We start from the raw sequence: 24,625 nt of genomic DNA, 5'->3' as shown, positions 1-24,625 counted from the left end.
TGGTGAATTTTGCAACTAATAGGCAATGAGCCTGATATTTTCTGTGTAAGTAAAATGAAAAAAGTCCTGATATTCCTGACAGCTAATCTGTTATTAGAAATTTTCAATATGTTGGGTGTTTGATGTATTTGTCACGGGCTTGGTGACATGTTTGTGTTTAGCTGTTATTTGTTTATCACGAGTAACAGACACGTTAAGAGACATTGTTGAGATGTCCAGGGTGCCACTGAACGTATCATGAGGTTGACGAGCCGTGAAAGCCTGTCAGTCATTTTTCAGCGACCAATGACAGGGATTTGTATGAGACAGCGGACCTGTGATTGGTCGAAAGTTAGAGAAGGGGGCGGGGCTCGCTGCTGATTTCGGGGAGCGGGAGTTCGTTCGTCGTCCAGGGAGCAAAACAGTGAAATCACGTAGAGAAGTTAGAGGTTCAGCCGTTGGTGTGACCGCTAGCAGCTCGATAGCGAAACAAGCTAACGCGACGTAGTCATCTTGCAGAGGGACGCGCACACACACGCACACCACAGTTACACACATATACACACACACTACAGTCACACACACACACACACCAGGCTAAAGTCCCTCCCACCTCTCAGTTAGTGAACTTCTGGTCAGTTTGGGCTCCAAAAGTCCCCTAAAAAGCCCTCGAGTGACGCAGTGAACAGCAACGCCAGAGCAGTCTGTGAAATTCATAATAATTCCTGTTTAATTGCTGGGAACTCAACTGCCGTTGTGAAAGGAAAGGTAAGACACTTTATTTATTATTGTTTATTCCTGCTTGGCAAACAGTTATTTTGTACATTTTCTGACGACGTGCTGTTACACAACACATCTCATCTACTTGCAAATTCAAGCAAAATATGCATGGAGAAACTCTGAAAACATGTTGGAGGAGGATGGAGATTAGAAGTAACAGCAGTGCTCTGTCTCAAAATGAAATCAGGATGAAAAAAAAGGAACTCATATGCCCATGAACATGTATTGATAACCTCGTACAGATGTAGGTTTTGCACCCCCCTCCCCCTTCAAACAAACCTGTCTGCAACCTCAATAGCTGTTTTGTAAGCTGCACAGATCCACAAGAGTAACCAGCGAGTCATTGCCGGGTGACTTCCAATGCATCATCCTCATCCCCAGTGGACACAACACAGTCCTCGGTCCGGGGCAGCAGACGGAGTTAATGTGACCCAACTGTTAAGGAGACGAGTTGCTGTGGGACTCGCTGGCTGTCGCCCCGAGGCGCCTGGAGCCCGTTCAGACCGGTTGCTTTGATTAAAAGTGCTGGCTGCGGTCCCGGCACACCACCGCCACCCATCAGCATCACTGTCATCGCCCTCATCGTGGCCCCCCGGTTCTCTCCCACTTTTTTAGGGGGGGAATAGTCAAAGAAGCCGGATTAGGAAGCGGCTTTGCACTATAGGAAGTGTGAGGTCCAGTGTAACAGCCCATCTATGACATGGTGACATGGCAGTGGCGCTGTATTTAAGCAAAGTTACCTGACACCTCATCATTTCACTCTACTTTTCTTAATAAAACATTAGATAATATTATAGATTATAGAGTCTTGAGTATTAAGAGACTTAGTTACTATGTCTATCGACAATATTGTTTCCCAGCACCAGAATTAAGACTGTTTCATAAGCAGTTCCTCACATTAACTGGAGTAATAGTACTAATACAACCATGAAAAACTATTCTGTTACAGCTTAAAATCTTGTTTTAAACCCCTACTTTAGTAAAAGTACAGTTTTTTTTCGGGGGGAGCGTTTTCTTCTCTGCAGGACAGAGGGTGTCCTATTCCGTACAGATTGTTGAGAAGCGTGTGTGCTGATGCGTTTATGTGTTTGAGCTGTGAGCGAGAGAGAGAGAGGCTCACTGAAACCTGCAGCACGGCAAAGGGTTTTGACAGTGTTACAAGCACTCCGGATGTGGCGCCCGAGGCTGCTGAGACTCGCTAAAAAGACACCCACATGCTGAATCGGAGCGCCTCATTAGGTAGGACACGCAGCGGGGGTGGTGGTGGTGGGGGGGGGGGGGGGGGGCGGACGAAGAGAGGATGGGAGAAGGAGAGAGATGAAGGGGAATGCTTCTTCACGCTCCATCTGGACAGAATCTTTAAAAAAAAGAAAGGAAACGCTCCCGTCGTGTCGGGACTTTGTGCATGGAGTTCAAAGGGTTGGCGACACGGAGGAGGAGGAGGGCTGGTGGGTTGTTGTGTAGGTCAGCGTAAAATCTCACAAACAGGCATCTTACTGAAAAGCGAGCATCAGACTCTGAACTTCCCGCAGAGCTCTGATGTGTCGGGACGTTTAGTCGTAGACGGCCCAGCTCACTCAGGCGCACAATGAGGTCGTGAGGGCCAAAATGTCGAGTACAGTGGGGAACCGGGCGAGAGGCTAGGTGAGCTATTGTTAGCGTCTGTTCTCCTTCACGGCTTTCCTTCACCTGACTGAATGCCACGTCCTTTCTTCTCCACTTTGTGTAATTGATATTTCACTGTGTCATCTAACAGTTATTGCAGCGCTCAGATTTGCCGTAAATGTGCTAAAGATGAGTGATAAATTAAAACCCCAGCATGACGCGTCTTAGTCAAGCTAATAATATCCTGGCTTTTTTTTATGGAGGATTAATAAGTAGATCCACGTTGGGGCGGATCAGGGCTGAATCATCCCTTGCCAAGGCGGGAATGTCTTCCTTTGAGGGCGGCGTGTCGGGAAAAGTGGCATCGTGCCTCCGTGGTAGAGCTGTACGTCTAAATATTTCAGCGATGTATATTTGTCTGCATGTCATTCACATCTCCTTCGAACTGTTCGTCTGATCTGCCGATAGCGACACACGCAGTACAACACGTAAGCGTGTTCAATATGAATGAACACCGTACGCACAGCTACCGTACGCGTCTGTACAACGTTTCCATTCACTAGTTGTTGAGATATTTCAGTCAGGACCGATGTGGTGGACCAACAGGATGGAGTCTCTGTGTCGAACGTGTTACTGGTTTTAATATTGTCCTGTTTGTCAGAGACGGTCAGGGCCGCGACAATAAATTGAGTCTCCTTGGTTCTTTTGTTGGTGTGTGCAGTTTGCAGCGTAGTTCATTTACTGTGAATACGTGTTGCACAAGCAGCTTTCGAGACTGATGTCATTTCATTTGAACCGGTGGCTCCAAGTGAGTTTCTGCACGCGATGGTGAAGCTCGATCATCGACTCATCTCCACCCTGATGGGTTACTTCCTGAGTTGAGGATGCCGGCAGTTTCTCAGACAGTTTCACTGGCGTATCACTCGGTTTTGCGATGAGTATTAACCCCCCACCACACACACACACACACACAGACTCTGTATCAGTCCCAGCTAAACCTCCCAGGCTGTAGATTGCCATCATGTGGCTTAAAATGGTCGGAGAAGAAGGCTGATATGCTGACAAAGAGGCCCGAGTATATGCGGGGCCCCGCAGCACACAACGGGCTGTCAGTTTCCGACCCGTGAATCAGATTTGCAACATGATGGATGGCGCCGCCCGGGACACAAAACCCTGATTTTGTTGTTGTTTGCTATGTCTGCTGATTTAACAGCCATCGCTCTTCGACTTCATTAGACGAACAAAGACTATGGTTCACGGTCTCGGCCCCTCTTTCCCTCTCTTCCCTCCCAGCTGCTTGTCGCAATCATACGTCCGTCTCCGTCTTTGTCTTTGTACCGCTCTCTTACTTTGCATAATTTATGAGGCTTTCTGTCCCACAGGCCCGTCGCTCTCTCGTCAGGTGACCCCGGTTATGGGGGAAGCCTGCAGTGCAGATATGGTCAGCGTGGGGCTCATAAATCAACTTTTATTGGAAACACTGTGCAATCATTCCGATGTTGAATGTGCAATCAGAGCCCACTCTAGCTCAGCGATGAAAAATATAAAAATGATGAAGCACCGCACTGCGGCCGGTCTTGTTCTGCTGGTGACGAGGCTCTGGAAATGAAGGTCCTGCTGTAGGACATCCAATATTCCACGCCTGTGAATAATTCATCTGTTATTTAGGACAGAGAGGTGTAACTGTGTGTCGTCAGCGGAGCTGTGATAGTATAAGCTGTGCACATGTTCAACCTGAAGGGCATTGGATCTAGTCTTGACCCCTGATGACCTCATTCATCCGCTCAGGAATGGGACTACTTTTAGAGAGCTGAACATTTGGAGAGTTTGAAACAAGCGATATGAAAGCAATCGCCAATCATTTTGATAACGGATTTATCGTTGAAGTATTTCTCACATGCATAAATGGCAGATGGGATGTTTTCAGCCTCCAATATGGAGATTTTCTGCTTTTCTCTGCTTCAAATCCTATTAAACGGTCTGTCGTTGGGTTGTGGACCGATGCAACAAGACATTTAAAAACACCATGTTGGACCCTGAGGAACTGGCATCAACACATTTGGACTATTTTCTAATATACAGCTTTAAACATTTTTTTAAAGCTCATAGTTATGTATTATTTAACCACAGAGTGAAAGAGAAACTAGCTCATAATAATCCACGGTCAGTCTGATGGACGTATAATGAGCATGGAGATCATTTCCATTTGCAAACTGTGATTGGATTATGATAGTTTTCTCTTCCTTCTCATATTTAATTAACCCTATTAAACCTTCAACTGGATTACCCCTCAGCAGCACCTAGAGTCTCTTTAGATCAGTATTTATACCAAGTCTGGGTCCAAAACATTAGTCAGGCCAGTTGCCAGCTATTTGTATGTTTTAATGAGCTCGGGGCCGGGGAGGGAGATGATTCTCTGCAATGGATCCCTGGTTCAGGCTGTTTGACTTGCATCTTTGTACAGGAAGCAGAGCAGATTAAGCGAAATGGAAGTCGAAATATGAAGTGATATTGGGAGCACAGCCACTGAGGGCTATTTAAAGAAAGAGGCCAGAAATATCTCTATTGCTCAAAATAGTTTTCCCTCGTTCCAATTTTATTGCCAGCAGACACTAGATATATAAAGGATCGTATTTCTAACGATCCAAACAAGGTAGAAGACACCGATTTTAAGTGCATGTCATGTTTCCACAGTAGTCTTTACTGACCTGGTATCTCTGGCAGGCACAAAAATACTTTCCTAGAAAAAAAACCAAGGAAAATGTGAATGGGTACTTGTATGGAGAGGCACATTATTTCACATTATTACACATTTAATATTGAGGCTGTTTCAGTTTAGAAGTACTGTAACGACACCTCAGGTTGGATGTCGGGCCAACTTCATGAAGGAGCTGCAGGAACCAATCGGGTTTGTCTGCCTTGTTTCCCATGATGCAATGCGGAGATAAATGTAATGTACATGTGGCGTGATTCAAGGTGAATTAATATACCAACAGGGACAGACGGCCATTGGTTTCATCCTCCGTTTTATTGAATGAAAACCTCCAGAAACTCGCTGGAGACAAAGAACACTTTAGTCTGCTGTGTTGTGAGCCGTAAAGTTATTTTAAAGATCTAAAATCTGAAAAAAACAGCATTCATCACCTGACTTGCTGGCGAAGCCGTTTGCATTTTTCACAACATCAAATCCTTTTTTTTTGTTCAGCTGCCGTCAGCACCAACGTGTTTAATGTGTTTAATGTGTTTAATGTGTTGGCACTCTTTAACTGCCTCTCTGTGATTGTGATGGCCGCGTCCACCTCTGTTGTCCAGGTTCCTGTAATTGCGTTTGAAACGGTGCTAATCGGAGCTGGGCGTTGGATCCAGGGGGAGTAATTAGTATTTTTATTTTTTTGTGACTACGGTTTGCAGCCCGGTGATGTGTGCATGTGTTATTTCAAACTGATCTCACTGTTAACCACAGGTGTTGCCATACCAACCAGGAAGGAAGTCTTAAAGCAGTCGCGACCTATATTTTAAAGTCACAATGTACCAAATGACAACGTGAAACCAGACGACGTCGCGACCAACCGACATGGAAAGATCATGTGGAGCTGCTGGCGACGTGGAGAACGTCAAATACCACGATATTGTTGATGCCTCGATATCGAGTTGACTATTGGTGCTTTCACCAAATCTTAACACAATGGGACTTTTATAACAATCAGTAATGAGGATATAATGACTGAAGCAGGTAGAAGATTACATCACTGTAGAGTAACGCAGCCTCTAAAGTGAGGAAACGGGAACACGCACCATGTTACAAAGTCCAAACTCTAAGATGATATCTTCTCCCAACATAATGTCTTATCCCAATGTGGTATTGACGCATTGCCCAGTCCAGTGTTTAGCTCCACAACATCTGTTTTTAGTGTTTCCATGAAGGAATCAGTGTGCAAGACTTTTACTCTGCAGTCCAAAGTTCACTCTGTGATTCGTCCTCGTTCGCTTGCAGCTTTTTCCAGAAGTCTTTTTTTGTTTGTTCGTATCACACGAACGTCTCCTGACTTCCTGCAACGATCACGCTTTTTGCTCCGGGGCGAAACCAACATTCACGTCCATGTGTTTCCCACACGTTCTACTATGTCACCGCAGAGCGAAGCGTGGAGCGCGCCAAGGCTGAGCGCGCAGGGAGCAGCGCCACGGTGACGCAACTCAGATCAATGAGTAACCGGACATCAAATAGGTGGACGAAACATTTACTTTTTCCTAGATTATCGGTGTGAAAGCGCTGGGAAACTCATGAATGTGTAGCATATGCACGTTAATGTCCCATCACATGTTTCACGCTCCTTTTTAATCCCCTTGAAACCGCCGTTAGCGCCATGTACAGTGTGTTGACCTTCGGTGATAGGTAATCCCTTTTTTCATGCGGCGTGAACCCATTATATCTGTGCTCTTGGAACATCAGATCCCTGTCTCTCGGAGGGACACGGGAAGGGCAGAGGAGAGGAAGGGCAGAGGACGTGGACATGAAGGAAATGGGGAAACAGAGGAGGGTTGTTGAGCTTAAAATGGGGCCTCCTGTTTATCTCTCTGCCCGCAGCGACGCTGCTGCATGTGGATTTAGCTCACAGGCCGCCTGAAGCACAACACATACAGACGCATTCCTTCACAGATCAGATGGTGTGTCTGTGTGTGTGTGTGTGTGTGTGTGTGTGTGTGTGTGTGTGTGTGTGTGTGTGTGTGTGTGTGTGCCCCCAGCACTCCATGTCCCATGTTGAATAAACAAGAATTAAGCAGCGCTGCCAGATAGAGGAAGACGGAGCTCAATCTGCAGCGTGGGGTGGATGGACAACGCTGCATCAATGCCCCCCTCGTGCGCGTCGCCACGTCCATCGAGCTCCGTGTCCACGGCCCCCCGGCCGCCTCGCGGGGTGGATCAGCGCGTGCGCACGTTCGGTGAAATCGTATGGTTCCCCCGTTGTCTGAAGAGTGCGAGCGTCGCGTGTGCCGGCTGCAGCGGCTCTTTGATTTCCATCACCAGGAGGGGGATGTCCCGCGGAGAGAGAGAGACAGAGAGAGAGCCACTGGGGGATTTATCGCTTTCATCATTCGGCGCTTTACTCGGCGGCAAGCGACGGGGAAGGTGATTTAAAAGGCTCGGTGACTCCGGGGAGCTCGAGTTGTGTGCGAGCAAAGGCACGCCGGCGTACGGAAACAAAGCCGCGGGCGATGTAAACAGGTGATGGGGTTGTGTGCCGACAAGCCTTATGTGCTTCTTCGCTGCACGGGGTGGATTTAGGGATCTGGGGGCGACCCCGGTCCAAACCAGAGACGAGGCTCCCTCGCGCCTGATACTAACCCTCTCTGATGGAAAATATTACTGCTGCTTTAAAGTGCCACAGATCAGAAGTGGATCCTCCTTCTGCACTACTCTGACTGCTGTCTTTCACGTCTTTTCGTCTGTAATGTCTTCTTTATAATTATCTTGTTTATTGTGTATGTACATAAGTACGAAGAGCCAAATGCTATTTAAAGGCTGCGTTATTAAAGATAGTAGGATGAACCTACGCGACTAAAGTTCACAGTGGAAACTTTCCTGTATTGTGGTTCATCTTGAATGTGCAATGTTTTTATTCACGTTAAGGAAAACAATACCTTCTCCATCACGCTCACAGGCTGACGAGTGGACGGTGCACACATGCATCCCTCGGTCTGCTCGGGGTCTCCTCTCCTCCATCTCCTGCCTCGTGGCGTAGATGAAGGCCTCTTTATCTGCAACTGTACAGATAAAGCTCAGGCGCCGTTTAACTGTCCAAAACCTCGGAGTTGGACACGCCTTGAATGCAGTTGCATCAAGCGCCTCACACCACGCTCGATGGATGCTTTGAAGACGGCCGGCCGTCTTGTTTCTCTTGGACTAGCTACTCGTAGTTACTTTGAGAAACAGTTTAGTGGAATAGTCCATTCATTTGTATATGAGCGTTGGGTGAGGGTGATGAACTTTGCGAGCACAATGTATAAATTAAACATACTTTGTTGTGTTTTATATCAAACTGTGTCACTGTATCAGTAGCCTGTTTGTTGAGGGGCCCGGACAGACGCTTACTTTGCCTGATGGTAAAGTTTATCTTTGTTCTTTGTGTCTTAAGATGCAACTCCTAAAGAGGAGGGTCAGAGTTCAGTGCTGAGTCAGCAAACTGTTCAAATAGCTTGACCCAAAGTCTTCACTTAGCGTTTCTCACACATTGTGCTCAGACGTGCAGCAGATGCCCGATGACGTTTCCTTTTAATCGGCTTTTGTCGTCGTCGTATGTGTTTACACAGTCGGCTTTGCTTTGAACTTGTAATTTGATTGAGAAGTGTAAAGCCTGGGAAACAGTGGGAGTCAGGAAGGTCAGACACCGTCCAGAGCAGTGAGGCCGGTCTGCTCAACACTCGCTCACAGCCTCGGGCAGGACCCGCTGCAGCTTTTTAATGTGTAGAGTTATTAAGCTTTCATTTCATCATCCGGGACGCCCCCAGAAAAAATACGGTTCCAAGCGTGGACCGGTCCTAAATAAATAAAACCTTAAGTTAAGGGCTCTGCTATCGGTACTTTAAGAAACTAAAATTGCAGCGTTGCGACGATGTTGCACGAGGAGCTGTGTGTTTATTTGTTGTGCAAACTTGTTGTATTGCTGCTCCAGAAACACCAGTTGTTTAAGTACAAGAATAATATACCAACGTTGACCTTTTTCTTCATTAATTGTCTTCTTTTCTAACAAAATAAGACAGATTCCTGACATCATCCATAATGCAATTCCTGTTATTGGCATATTATTACAAGACTTTGATTACACTTGTTGTTTTGTCTTAAATGGACGACAGTGTGGTTTCACTAGCTAGAAGGAACGCTCTATCAGCTGCATTTCATAGCAATGCTGCACATGTAAATATACAGTATGTATATAATTAAAGGCTGAGCATTCATTTTCGGAAACAATGTGTGTTGATTGTCAACTTGGAGCTCAATTGAAAGTGAATTCCCCGGCCGTTGTGTGATTGATAAAATGACAGCGTCAGAGTTGAGATGAGGCGGATGAGGGGGGCAAAGCCATGAGGAGGCTTTTAAATACTCAGCCGGCATCTGAGACTCTCCCGGTCCTGCAGAGGTCGGCTCCTTCTGACCAAAGCAAAGCCGGGCGTGTTTTAGGAGACCACGAGAATGTACAGTTTGTGTAAAACATGTCTGGTGACAGTTGAAGTGATCCGGACGCTTCATTTTCATTCTCCGAGTGCCGAATGATTCCTCGCGTAAAAGTTCTCTGATTGTATTAGCTTTGTGAGATAATTGCATCGTGTCGACTCCTTCCGCTCTACGCACACAAGCGCGCTCATTATCTTTTCATATCGGTTCACTTCTTGGACCGAGCTGGATTCGCCGCGGCCGGCGGGTCGCAGCGGAGGCTCGGCCGTGAAACGCGACCGTGGCGGCATTTGAATAACGGCCTGCCGGAGGTGATGCAGGGAGAGGGAGCGCATGTGGAGATCCCAGCGTCAGTTATGACACCGCCACTTTAACACGCTGCCATGCAGCGTTAAGTGTGCAGGCTCTTGCACCACACACACACACACACACACACACACACACACACACACACACACACACAAACATGCTGAGGTATGATGTACTGTAGCAGCCGACGCTGAAACAGCAACTATTGTCAATTAGCAGCGACTTCAGCCAAGTCAACAGTTTGTGAAAAAGAGCCTCTCGCTGTCCCGAGCTGACAAAATGTGTATCATATAATCTGATTAACATGGTGTATCTCGTTTGTTCAAAACTTTAAGGAAAAAAGGAAGCTAATTTATGGTTTTTCGTTAAAAGCACTCGCACGAATTGTAGCTCTCAAATTAACTTGTGACAAAAATAACTCTTGAAATTAAAATTATGTCTCCAGCGTCGATTAAAAACACACACTGCGCAACAATAATTACGTTTTTACTACTTTCAAAATGTCTTCCTCAAAGATCTTTTGGACTCTTTGGTGTCACTTCACGAGGCAAAACAAAGCAGCTGAAGATGGCGATGTTCAAAAACAAAGATGGCTACATTGAAAAACAACAGAGATGGAAAAAAACAAGATGTTAAAACAACAAAAAACAAGATGGCAAAGGCCAAAAAAACTAGAAAACAAAAACCAAGATGGCGGCGGACTGTCAAAATGTGTAACTTAAGGCTGTAAGGCGGCAGTCCATGAGCAAACGGGTGACTTCACAGTGACTGTGATGTTAATAATTAGCAGTCCATGAGTGAGGAAACAACGTGTGCATTGTTTTTAAATCCATATTTTGGCCGTTAAAAGTACCGATCACCGGCCTGAACAATCCCACAGCTGCTCTCCGGCTCTGTTCTGACCGCTTTCAGACTAAATAACACATCATATTCTCTCAAAACAGAGAGAGAGCAACAGAGCATCGAAGCATGTGCACCGAGGGGCGCTTGGAGAAAGTGCACACGGGGGCGCGAGTTAAAAAAACAAAACAAGAGAGAGACGAGAAATGCGCTCGGCGCATCGTGTGCAACGGTGAGCAACATCGCGTTTCACTGATCACTTCTTTGAGGAGCAGGGACGTGGCTAAACACTGAAGGCTGCTCGGGCGGCGGCGCTCACCCTGCTGGGCATCACGGCCCGCCTCCTCTTTCTGACGAACAAGTGCTCGCCGGCGGAGCCGCTCAGACAAACGAAGGCGAGCGAGCGCACGGCGGCGGCCCGGGCCCCGTCCGCCGCCGCCGGCTTTGACGCTGATTTGAGCCAACGATGAAGTAAGTCACACTGACACGGAGCCCGCACACACTGAGGCCCTCGTGACGGAAGGAGACGCACACGACGGCTCGCAATCTGCGCCGCGAGACGACAACGTCTACACAAATAAACCCGCCTGAAGGTGGAGGATGAGAACAGATGAGAGAGTGAGAGACGGGGAGCAAGAGCACCTGCATGAGAAGGATCTAAATGTACGGATTAACCGATGCAGACGCACAAACACGGCAGATGATGATGATGATGATGATGATGGAGGAGGAGATATGTGGGCTCACTCGAATGCAGTGAATTATTGCCACCCGGTGTCCTCCAACGTCTGACAAATGACATCCCCCCCGTGGACATGATGCTCAAACTTACTGACTCCATGAAGACGGTCCAGTTGTTTCGTAGCACTTCAACATAACTACACACCCTTTAGCATTAGTAAAGCATGAGTAAACACTTCATTTATTTAAAAAGCATTAGTAACTCAGTATGCAAGTCATGAAGTTGTAAATGTTGTATTCCTGATTAATAAGCTTGACTGTTATGCATTTCGTGGTTGGGGTTTTATACTTTATAAATGATGGATTCCCCATTTGTAAATTAAGTATGAAGGACATACAGATGATACATTTATCATGCATTGCATACTAATGAGTGTTCCTGTTGGAACAATGCTATATAAATGATTTAAAGTGTTTACTCATGCTTCACTTATGCTAAATAGTGTGTAGTTATCACAAATGGCTACCCACTATTCTCTGTATTACCGTGGTATGAATCCAGTCCGCTGCCCGCCTGTGTGTTATTATTCTTGTGTAATTGTCTTCTTTCAGCTACAGCGAAGTGTCAAGATAAAGTAGAGTAAAGTCTACCTGAGCAGAGCGTCTCGTATTCAGCACCTTTGATGCTCTCTGGCCCGTCATGCCCGCTGCACACCGCAGGGTTTTTTAAAATCTGAACAGATTTTAAAAAGACTGTCATAACTTCAGATTTAACCTTCTCAAAATTATATATTTTCAACATTAGAACGAGCACACAGGATAGTTCGGTCGCGACGCAGGGCCACGAACTTGGCATTTATATGTTTTTCATAATATGCTCAAAGATGGAAATCCATCAAACTCCAGCAAAGAAGTTAGCGGCGTGGCAGAAAACCAGCGCTAATGCTAATGCTGCTCATTGTAGTGGCAATGGCATCGTGCTCACGATGCATTGTGCTCGGTGAGGGATGAAAGAGTGGGGGTGTTGCTGGTGACACAGTGTTTTTGGCACAGTCAACATTAGCGTGGCACATTAGCACATTAGCACATTAGCACGGCCCGGCCCAGACGAGCTAATGTGTGCCCGTGTTGTCGAGTGGCAACACAACAAAAGTAGCTTTTTCTCCCCAACGCGTTGAAACAGAACAGACGACTGTAACTGGCGTTTCTTCGAGATCTCGCTACTTTGAAGATTGTTATTCTCACCATACTATCGGGTTTGCTTCTCGAGAGAGAGAAAAAGCCCAAACTTCTGTTATAATTGTACTTTTAAACCCAGGAGCAGACAGTGCCTCTTCCCTCTCGCGCGCCACCGACGCTGCGACGCTTCACACCCCCTCTCGTCGCTCCTCGGCAGACCTGAACAGCGAGTTGTGCGTTAAAAGGAAGTGACAGCCGTAAAAGGCCATTTTGAGCCCCCCTGGGAGAAGATAAGGTTGGAGGAGATGCGATGCCGCCCCTCCTGTAAGTAACGCAGGCTTTGAAATCTGTGCCTCTCCTGGCAGCTTCTGTCCTACCTATCAGCTTGTTGCAGTACTCTGTTGTGTTGTGCTGCTCCGCGTGTGCACTTTTCACTGCGCATCAGAAGCCTCGGTAAACATTTCACTTGCTACGGGGCGAGCAGCCTCCATTTATCTTTATATAGAAAAGCTCTGTGTGAAAAGATCAAAAGCAGTCGGGGTAGAGACAGCCGCCTTGGAAGGTGAAGGATTTCTGCGTTTTGAAGTCCTCGGTTTGAATCCCCCGTGTTCCCGAAGGAGACGCGGACGTCCTCCACTCTGCTAATTTACAAAGTCTTCATCCTTTTCCGCTCGGTCGAAGCAGCAGAGCCTTGTTCTTCGCTGTGTGATGTGTGAATCGCTCGTGTGACATCTCCCAGGCACCACGCCACGCCGATTTCTAATATCTCATCAACTCTTCACAAAATAATTGCCACCACGCTTTGTTTTTGTACTTTCTACAAGGAACAAAATGCTGTGTTTCTTTTTTATTTTGGCAGGCCATATTGCATTAGTTCTAGTGGGAGACGGTTTGAAATATGTCTCTCAGAGCAGACCGCTAGCAGCTAGCGAACTCAAAAAGGCGCCGGCCTCTCAATGATGTTACTTTAAGCCTCAATAGGATGAAATGGACAAAGAAAAACAACATTGTTCACACATTTAACACCCTCATACTTTGTGTATCTATCTATGTATATATGTACACTATATATATATATATATTTCCTTTGTGCATAGATATGTGCTAGTAATTCTGACGCCATTGTGACGTCCACATCAAATAAAAGAAGTCAAGAAACGGGGTGAATATACAAAGATTCATCCCCGTACAGTTATCATGAAGCTATAGAGACAAGTGCACGTGTTTGAATGTACCGGACTGTGAACATGTTCAGCTGAGCGTTTCACCACAGAGGCTTGCATCCTGCAGGTGTGTGAGGTTTGGTGCTGGCGGCCGGGTCACACGCCTCCTAATTGTTGCATGTAAACGCTGCACTGCGGCGGCTCTCCTGGGGTTATGAACCTCCACGGGATTTAATCCACGTCTGTTTGCCCCTTTCTTGGTTTACACGCTCGGGATCGTTTCTTCTCAGCGGCGTTCGTCGCCGGCCTTCCTTGGCGGTCGGGCTCTCTGCGGTCGTCTGACCGCCTCCCACGTGTCCGGAGGGGGAAACGATAGATATCGGTCTCAAGAGATTAACGTCCGTCACACGGGCTCGTCTCCACGGGGCGACCATGAGAATAGAGCGCGTGTGAAACGCTGGCAACTGAAACTGTCGCCCCGCGTCTAATCTCATTCACCTCCAGGCCACACACACACACACACACACACACACACACACACAGACAGACACACACACAGTATCCCATCCATATGCTCTCTCGCTGCGTGCTGAGGGCCGCTGTCACAAGGAGATAGCAGCCCCCCCGTCCCTCAGGGGGGTTCATATGTGACTTTGTGCTTCCCGATGAGCTTCTTTTCCTCATATTTGACTCCCAGCGGCGTTCCTCCTTCATGAACAGTCGCTGCTCCTCATTATTTCTCCTTCACATGTCGCCGAAAACACGGCACGCCACCCGGGACTCCGCGGGACTCCGCGGGTGACGCCGCCTGTCACGGATCTAATTTGTCTTGATCTTAACGCTTTATTTTTTTATTTTTTTTATCCCTGCCGCACAAAGTTGTGTCAGCGGGTCTAACCTGCCGTGCTGTCACCACTGCTGGGACTCCGGCTCCGCTTCGACTTTGACCCTTTTTTATATCAATTGTCGAACGCGTAATCCCAAAACGGTGAGCGTAGTAATCTGCGGCGGCTCTAGCGGCTCTCCTTGGCGAGGCTTTCCTCCAGATCTCGGAGGCCGGCTGCAGGGATTTGTGGGATTTTCATTTGTATTGTCGCTGCTCAAGACAACAAAATGCAGCTTAGCGACTAACTGGAAAACGCAAACGGCAGCAAAGTGCGTAGAGACGTGTACGAATATCCATGAATGATACTAAACGATGTGAATGAAATCAGCTGTGATGCTGTGTGAACAACACCAGCAACGAAGTGAATGTTCAGCACGGACAAAAGACCAGAACCACGACTTCCAGAGTGGGTGCTGTTGCATCATGGGATGCCTGGAGGACGGGGAGAGGACAGTCTGAGATGAGTAAATGAATCGTACCGTGCAGGGAGAGACACTTGGCGTGCAGCTGTTCTTGGCTCGAGGACGTTTGGCTTCACGATCATCCAGCAAGTCGCTTCATTTATTTTATCATCGTGCGTATAACTCACGGTGTGAAACTTATTCCCACAGAGGTCACAGTGTGATGCTTATTCCCACAGAGGTCACGTTGTGATACTTATTCCCACAGAGGTCACAGTGTGATGCTTATTCTCACAGAGGTCACGGTGTGATACTTATTCCCACAGAGGTCACGGTGTGATACTTATTCCCACAGAGGTCACGGTGTGATACTTATTCCCACAGAGGTCACAGTGTGATGCTTATTCCCACAGAGGTCACGGTGTGATACTTATTCCCACAGAGGTCACAGTGTGATACTTATTCCCACAGAGGTCACAGTGTGATGCTTATTCCCACAGAGGTCACATTGTGATGCTTATTCCCACAGAGGTCACGGTGTGATGCTTATTCCCACAGAGGTCACAGTGTGATACTTATTCCCACAGAGGTCACGGTGGGATCTGACCCACATTGTCCCGCCCTCACTGCCCAAAACTTACCGCGAGGACTTCCTCCACTGCGGCGCTCCGCCAGAAGGCGATGTGAAGTTCAGGCTCTGGAGCGGCGCGTTGACTCATCTCCCTTATCTCTGGGGAACTAACAAACAGTCATTAACGGCGAATTATTCTACATCTCAGAGGGTTTTCAAGCCCGCTGACTTCAAAGAGATATGGCTCTCATTGAGGGGCTTTGATGTAACGCGCATGCAGCGAGTCTGAAGTCTGTTGCAGGATTATGAACCGAGGAACATTACTTTTATATTAAGCTTCTGTTGCGTATCCTAATGTCTCTGCAGAAAATTTAATTGAAAAGATAACGACTCGGTTTAAAAAATTGATTTGTTCAGCATCTAATATGATTTTTTTTTCTTCCTTCTTTGTACTTGTTTTCTCTTTTTCATTCCCTCAACTTTTGTTCCCCCAGTACCGGGACCACAGGCGTGAAGACATGATTTCAACAGGTGGAGCTAGAGTCCACTTTTACTCTGCGGGCCGCGTGGAGAGAGTTCAGAGGGCGAGTTAAATGTGTGAGGAATGAGAGCTATATCCATCCTCAGCTGCCTCCCGCTCTCTGCGCCCGTCTGAACTCGCCCGGTTCTTGGCAAAAGGGTTTCGATGCAGCGACTGATGGTGTGAAGTGATCGATATCTATTGTGGTGCAGCGGAGTCTCTTCATCGCTGCTCCTCCTCTCGTGTTTCACCCAGTGCTCCTCCATCAGTCGATAACTCTCTGAGTTTGCGTCCTCGTTGTCGTGGCGGGCCGACCGGATACCGGATGCCGCCGAGGCTCGTCTCCTTTGTTTCGTGAACTCCGTCTGGGTCCATCGCCTGAATCGGCGCCTCTTCATCACGTCAACGCTCTTAAAGGGTCGAGCTGATGGCGTTGTATATTCTTCATATTGTCAAAAACTAGAAGGAGAGCGCAGACCGACGCTGTCGCCTCGCAATGTTACCGGAAGCAAAAAGGAATTTGTTTATGTCCTGTGATCCGGATCCTCTCCAGATTGAACGGCTTCATAAAGACCAGGCCTGTAGTTTTTTCTTCCTTTAACCCTGTTGACAAACTGAAAAAACATAACCTTCTCATGTAACGCCGCATGGAGAGCACGGACGTCCGCCAACGCAGTTTCCATAAGTGTTCTTCCTCCGGCCAAGACGAACCGTCTCTATCCACGTGAATGTCTGAACCACATTCCTGTCCAGTCCATCCAACATGGTGGTCATCAAAGTCTCTCCACATCGTCCTCGGGAGGGGGGATTATGATTATGATTTCATCATAATCCATCCAATAGCTTCAATTTCAACCGACCGACGCACAACCGACCGGCGCCGCGTCCCTCGAGCCACGGCCCCGAGCGCAGCTAAAAATATCAAAACACTCAGCTCCATGTCTGAAATGCCTTTTGAAATGGATTTCTATTTTTCTCTCATAAACATGCAGCTGCTCGTGTGATATATATTACTGTTGTGTCTGTTGGGCTGTTAATAGTTTATTTAATCAAAGCTAAATGTTAAACAAACCAACAGTATGTCATATTTATGGTATTGTTAATCCCATGTTGTATGATAACTCTTTAAAAGTACAGCTTTCTACCGGCCCTGGGTTCCCCGTTTGGTGTGTTTAGTGTCTATTTAGCGACCTCACGATTGTATTTCCTTTCCTTTCAGGCCGCGGCATGGACGAGGCAGAGAAGTACCAACAACGGCTGCAAGCCATAGCGGTGAGAATGTCCTTCTTTGACTTTGCCTTTCACTTTTTGCCCTTTTTGCCCGTCCGCTTCAGTCCGCCTTGAACCGACTGGGACCTTCACCTCGTGTCAAAAGGGACTCGCTTCCCGGCGTTTCCTCCGGGCAACGTTCTGGTTCTGATCTGCGAAGAGAGATCGGCCGCGGGGCCGTGAGCCCGACCTCGCCGCCTCTCGCCGGCGACGCCCTCTGGCGGAGTGGGCGTCGCCGTGTTTGCAGCTCGCGCGGCTACGGAGCCGGCATGCGCGCAATGTGCTGCGTCGCTGAACTATTCCTCCCGGCATCCCTGCGCTCCGCCAGCTGCATCGCCTCGCTTTAATCTGTTGGCCTCTACTCCTAAAAATACCCTCTTCCCTCCTTCCCTCCCTTCCTCCTTCCTTCCCTCCCTCCCTCTGCTTTCGTACAGAAGAGTCCTTGTCTTCAGACACCAGGACTGCAGAGGGGTGTAACTGAAGAATTATATTAGAAAAGCGGGTGTAGCCTCCACCATCAGCACAGTGTGCTTGGACCAGGTTCAGTCTGTTGTCGGGAGAAGAAACAGCAGCTGCTTAAGTTCTCCTTAAACTTCTTCTTTTGGAACGATTCAAGTTTCCTTTGCCGTTAAAGAGAGAGAACTGACAGGAGCGATAGAAGCAGAGGGGTAAGTGGCGGTAACGTTCCTAGAAAGTTGAGTAAATTGTCTTTTTTGTGTGTGTGTGTAAGGATTGAAGAGACGACTTCCACGCAGTGTAAATCCAGCGGCGGCGGCGACAATGTGTCGCTGTCGAGAGTTCCCAGGTTTTCGGTGATATCCGCAGCGGGAGAGCGAGCGCAGTCGGGATTGAGTGTTGTACAAAGACTTTGTGAAAACAGGGAATTGCACACCCTGCTTCATCAGCTTTTCTCTCACAGCGGCGTCTCAACACACGACTCGTCGGCCCTCTCTTTGACAGACGTGACGGGGACGAACAATTCCCTCCCGAGATTATTTAGTGTTTCTTCTCCTCCTCACGTTTAACTTGTGGTGTCACCAGGAGAGGCGTCGCAGGCAGGAGGAAGAGGAGCGGCTGGCGAGGGAGACGGAGGAGGAGCGGTTGAAGACGGCCCAGCAGAAGGTGATTCACACGTCTCCCGTGAAACTATCTCTTTACAACTTGGTCCTCCGAACGATTAAAAAAACATTTTGAGAATTTGCTTATTTCCTCTCTTGAATAGAGATTTAAAAAACAGATTGTTTATAATCCTCTCATCCGATTCCCGGCCAATAAAAATGGCAAAATATTGATATAATAATGCACTCTTGTCTTGTAGATGAGGCTGAGATCCAGGCATTTTGTTTTTCATTGTTTTCCCTCCTTCCCAGCTGCTTCAGGTTAAGACAAAAAGGACCCACCCTCATGTCACAGTCCTGACTTATGACCCTGATGTTCTGGGTGGAGTCATTATGACTTCATTATGACTTCATTATGACTTCATTATGACTTCATTATGGCTTCATTATGGCTTCATTGTGATGTAGTCGCATTCGCAAGTTGTTTTCAGTCCTGTGAGCACGCTGCGTTGGATGTGCTGTCTATCTCGTTTGGTCCCGCCCACAGGGACTCGGCTCTGTGCATCAAAGGGTTTTTGGTTGTTTTTAAGTGCTTGAAAGGCTTTTTTTTTTAGGAGGTTTTCAGTGTCACTGCTGCCACCGCCAGGCAATGAGTGACACGTCGGCTCTTAACCCCGGGAGCGGGACGTCTGTGGCGGGCTTTGGATCACGGAGCTGCGACACCTTTTCGCCGTCACTCTCGCAGACAACCGCTGTCACGGCGGCTGTCAGATCCAAACCGGCAGCGCCGGCGGGGCCTCGCGGAGGAGCCGACATGACGGAGAGGAGAGGAGCGCCGCCAGGTGGCGAGCCTCGTGTCGTGATCCGCCGAACGAGCGTCAACACGGGCACGCGGCTCATCGGTGTACTTTCCCAAAGCCCAACATGTGCTCCGATGTTAGCTGCAGGATGACATCACGGGGACGTTAGCGGCTCAGTCCTTGACTCAAGAAAAGTTACAAGATCATGTTGTTTGCCAAAAATGTGTTAATAATAATACACACATTGTGGTAACGCACTATGAAAGCACTCGCGTCAACCCGTCGGTGTCTCACGGTGACGGGGTCAGTAGCAGCTCCTTTTGACCCCGTCGCTACGCTAACGTTTAGCCGTCATGAGGTGTTCTGCACGCGCTGCTGGAGTACATCTGTGGTCGCGCTTAGTGGAATTATGAACGGTTTTAAGACGGCGTGATACTGTGGAAATACCCAAAAACTGTCTGAAAAGCTGTCACAGTCGCTCACCACACTTTCATGTCCGTGTGAGAGCATTTTTGCTCGTTAGCTTTAAGGCAGAAAACTCTTTTTTTGTGAGATTAATTTGCACTCCCATTAACATTTTTTCAAACTCTTGTTTTTGTTGGTAGTACTTCCACTCAGAGCCGTACAAGTACACGTGTACAACGATGTACAACAACCAGGTCTGAAGACAAACAGTTTTGACGCAAAATATTCACAGTAGTGTATTTTGTATTATGGAGAATAAATTATTATTCATTACGGTCGTTACGGTCTTCAGACTCGGGCGTCATGTGGTGTTTGTAGCCATCAAGTGTTTGTTTAACATTTATTTTTAAACGAGCCAGCTTCAGCCGTGGTATTCGTTCCCAAAGTTTTGGCGCTAACATTAGCTTGATAAGCTAACAAGCTACAGCCGAGAAAATCCAGAGTGCCAGTGTCAGGTGTGAGAATGTTGATGGGGAAGGATTTAAGGGTTTAACGATGAATGTGGACTCATTTAAAAACAATCGGCAAACATTCTGTCCGCCTCCGTCTCGACCTTTTTACTTTTGAACTTGGTCGTGTTTCCTTTTGTCACGTTCTCCCACAGAGGAAGCACTTGAGGGAGCAGTGGCTCAGTGAGGCGCCTCCCGTCCCTGACGAGCCGGCGACAGGGTGAGCCGCATTTTACCAGCTTCATTCACGCGCACTTAATTCAATCACAAGTGCTTGAGACATTCATGATGGAGGGAGGAGGAGGAGGAGGAGGAGGAGGGGGGGGGGGGGGGCTGCTCTCTGCTGGCACACAGATAACAGACATGAAGGCTCACATTTCTAAAGATTATTTTTATTTTTGAAGCTGTGAGAACAGTATTTTCGTCACAGATACACTTCTATACCGACCATGACGAGATCAAACGGGAGCCAGCCATGTGACAGCTGGTGTGGTGGCTTATGGACACACACACACACACACACACACACACACACACACACACTCGACTCATAATGTCGTTATTTTTCTTGGTCCGCTGCCCTGCTTCTTCTTCTTCTTCTTTTCTTTTTCGGAGCTCTGATGCGCTTTTCTTTTGTGTTAACAAGTGTCACGTCTGTGCCGATGTGTGTGTCAGGGAGAGAAGCGGAAGTCAAAAGACGCCCGAGGGCGAGGACGAGGAGGCAGCTGACGCCAGGCGCTCGGAGCGGGCCTCCCAAGAAGAACACAAAGAGTCTGGCGACCGTACAGCTGCAGTCGCAACAAACGGCCAGGTGAGACGGACAGATGTTTCTGGAGAGCCTTCACTGTAAAGGCGCACGTGGGCAGCTGGCAGTGGAAGGAAACGCCGTGTCCCCTTGTGGCTGAAAAAGACTTTTTGTCTCCTTTAATCTCATCTCGGGTGATTGTGAAATGGGGCCTAAAATGATGTGTTGGGTCAAAAGATGCAAATCGTATTCGGTTTGGCCTCGGGTGTTAAATAAATAAACGTTACAGCAAAAACGGCAAAATAATCCGCGAGCCCGTGCGGCCGCGATGTGAGCGCTTCGAATTATGTTTCATGAATAAAAAATGGATAACGAGCGCCGCCACATAATGATTTATCGCCGCGTGACTGAACCCACACGGCACCTCACCTCGATTACTAGTGTGTGTGCATGTGCGTGTGTGTGTGTGTGTGTGTGCGCGTGTGTTATAGTCGCATGCTCTGTGTGTGTTTTAAGTGTGTGACCGAGGAGAGCTCCTAAAGTGTCTCCTCTCTTTCTCTCTCTGCCCCGCAGGCTGGCACTGACGAGGACGAGCAAGAAGGTAAAGAAAACCACCGGGGGGGCGGGGCTAAGGGGCTGTGGTCGTCGTGAGCTCTCCGTCGCTCTTCCTTGTCACTCTCCTTGTCATCCAGATTATAATTCACTAGAACTAAGACTCTGCACTAGGACGAGTCGTTGGAGTCGGGCCGACACAACGGAGCCTCAGGCGGGGGAGCGGCTCCGCTTTCCAGCGGCGGCGTCTTACGAGTCGTTCTGCTGAGCGAGAAACGCCGCGAGGGCAGCAGGAGTTTATCCAAAACCTTTTCGGGCCGATGTGCACAAAGTTACAGTTTCAGAAAAAGCTGACGGGGCCGTGCGTTCGACGGACTAAAGAACAAATCCAAACTTTAAAGAATGTTAGATTAATGACATTTAGGAGTCATGCTAAAGTAATGACAGCATGTTAAAAGCTCCAGAAATATTTTATATATATATATATATATATATATATATATATATATATATATATATAATTTTTCTATGAACCCAAATATGTTTATTGACTACCACTTCCTGTGTGGATAGGAAGTCAAAATGCAAAATAATGGCACTTCTTTTGTTGCTGTAACGCACAACGTCCTACAAACGTTGATACACCCGACCCGTCCATCCACAGTAACGGCATCATGACTTTGCGAGTTTGGTGATTTCAATTTGCAGCAAATAATTACAAAACAACTCATTTCTAAGTAAAGTGATACGTTTGTGTTGTAGTTTAACTGAAAGACGTGCGTCTTCTTTCTCAGTGAACAAAGAGGCCGAGGATCTCTCCTCCAAAGAAATGGCGCAAAGGACGTTTCATGAAAGTGGGCACGAAGGCCGATCAGGTGAGTCTCAGGAGTCGGTGTAACTCACCATGAGGTCATTATTCAGTATTTCTGACTCTGAGGTGCAGGTGAGCTCCTGTAACGCCTCCACCTGCAGCTCTTTGATCATTTCACTCAGCAGGGCTGGAAACCCTAACCCAAGCAAATGATCACAAAGAGCCGCAGCATCTCACCCGGAGTTCAGGCGACAGAGCTCGATATGTGAATGATCCTTTCTCTGCTCCTCTTGCGATGCCCTCCGAGTAAAACCCAACGATGGGACGGAGAAGCCTGAGAACAGTGGTATATTTAGCCCACTTCGTTATTTCTGTTTGTTCCTTTCTTAATGCGCTGGAGGGCTTATTGTGTGTCTGTATTGTCTCTCGTGTCGGCTCATGTTAGCGACACAAAGCTCTGTTCCTGACCCGACGTTAACCTTTGAACCTCTCGCCCTCCCAACTCTCCCTCGTCTGTGATACTTGTGTGTCCTCGCTGCTAATGAGTCACAATTTAGTTCATCTTCATAATTTCTGTTCCCGTCCCGTGTCTCTTTTTGCAGTGCTGGGGATGTTGGCCGTTCAGGTCGAGAGAGACCCCAAGACGGGCGCCACCGTCGTCCGGTCGGTGGCGCCCGTGTCGGCGCCGTCCGGCGCGCCGACGGCGACCGCCGTCTTCGACGACGGCAGGAAGAGCATCCACGCCGTCGGCGGATCGGGAAGTCAACTCTCCACCGAAGAGCTCGGGCAGATCCTGAGCGTCGTGGACGGCGTCGGGATGACGGTGCTGCTGGACGACCTCCAGGCCGAGGCGGCGAGCGGAGATGCCGCCAGAGCTCCGGAGGGAGTCGTCGCTTTCTCGACCCGTCCCGCCGTGGCGAAGGGGGACGCCGCGCGGTCCGACGGCCCTGGAGGCGACGACGTGGAGGCCGAGCTGGGGACCGAGGGGCGCTTCACCAACATGGGACACGAGGAGGACAAAAAACAGGACGGGGGCACGCCGGCGGCCGGAGACATCGCGGGACAAGTGGGCAACGTGGAGGATCTGAGCCTGGAGGAAGGCCCGGTCACGCTGGTGTTCCTGGGATACACGGACAGCGACCAGGGAGACGACCGAGAGGACAACGGGGGCATGCTCACCGCCGAGCACGTCATCATCACCGAGGAGGGAGAAGAACGCGTCCTGGGGCCCGAAACGTCTGCGTCGCCCCGGGAGGAGAAAGACTCCCGGCTGTTTCAGGACGTCCCCCTGGACGGGAACGGGGCGGGAGCGGAAGTCTGGGGAGATGAAGCTGAGACCGGCCGGCAGAAGAACTCATCCTCGCCCGTTGAAGCCACTTCAGAGCGCAAGACCTGCAGGTGCTGCTCCGTCATGTAAGGATCTGATGAAAGGGAGAGACGCTCGGTGCTGCGTGGCTGCCCACACGACTGATACGCTGAGCGCCCGTCACGTTGTATCACGTTGTGGGTCTTTTGTAGTCGCTGTGAGGGACTGCTGCGATCCACTTCCTCCCTCTGGTGGACGAAGCTGAGAATGTCAACACCTCAGGAAGCTGTTTCTCGTCTCAAACGTCCCTGAGGACTTGTTCTGTGCCTTTCCAGCCAAAACGTCTCCGTATGTTCGGCTGTTGTTTGCTTAACCAATGAACAAAGCCAAAGAGCGGAAGCATCTTCAGTGTTTCTGACAGTAATCACGGTGCGATTCATTGTGTCTAAATGAATGTTCATTTCAGAGATGTTTAAAAAAAAACAGCAATGTTTGTCATAACGACTTTTGAACAATTGATCCACGTGGGACACCAGGTGTGTTTCTGAGGATTTGTGATTCTTCATGTCATGGGAAGGGTTCATATTCTACCAATAAACATTATTAAATTCATATTAATCTTCCACTCAATCCTTCAACGAATGGTTGGACATTTTTGGGAGAGCGAAGGTCCACCTGTACCTTTTTAGATTGGACTACTTTGGGCTTTAAACGTGCATTGAAACAACAACAAGGGGTTTGATTTTGCTCCAACACAAGTATGTTCTGAGCATTGTGGGAAACGCTTTTGAAACGGCATTCGAGCATTTAGACGAGCAGTTAAATTATCCAAATTTTGGGAAAAGAGAATTACACAGATTCCCCAAACATTTCATTGGGACACTGGAGGAGTCTCCTTTTTTAAAACTAGGTCTTCACGTCCGCTACAGTGCAAGTATCTGCTCGGTGCATCGTTGTCATTTGTTAAATCTTTCGTGACGGTGGATGTTTACTGGAATATACAACGATAAAACTAAATATAATTCATATGTTCTCCATTTTCTTTGAAATCACACATTCAATTTTAACTACACTCGCAAATTTAT

The 24,625-nt window shown here is 48.1% G+C and overlaps 1 protein-coding gene across 1 annotated transcript; it reads left to right on the top strand.

Annotated features, from left to right (window-relative positions):
• Nucleotides 1-407: 407 nt before the first annotated feature.
• On the top strand, nt 408-24,152 carry LOC137787046 (paralemmin-1-like). Its single transcript, XM_068579254.1, has 8 exons — nt 408-747; nt 17,305-17,357; nt 18,396-18,476; nt 20,282-20,346; nt 20,802-20,937; nt 21,445-21,472; nt 22,218-22,298; nt 22,837-24,152. Exons 2-8 carry the CDS (start codon nt 17,313-17,315, stop codon nt 23,649-23,651), a joined length of 1,251 nt encoding a protein of 416 aa, XP_068435355.1. The 5' UTR covers nt 408-747; nt 17,305-17,312; the 3' UTR covers nt 23,652-24,152.
• Nucleotides 24,153-24,625: the final 473 nt, after the last annotated feature.

This window comes from Clinocottus analis, unplaced genomic scaffold (genome assembly GCF_023055335.1).
Source record: "Clinocottus analis isolate CAN_PGR_092001 unplaced genomic scaffold, fCliAna1.0.p SCAF_16, whole genome shotgun sequence".
Lineage (NCBI taxonomy): Eukaryota > Metazoa > Chordata > Actinopteri > Perciformes > Cottidae > Clinocottus > Clinocottus analis.
The sequence above is the reverse complement of the archived record's forward strand: the minus strand, read 5'-3'. Positions and strand labels throughout refer to the sequence as shown.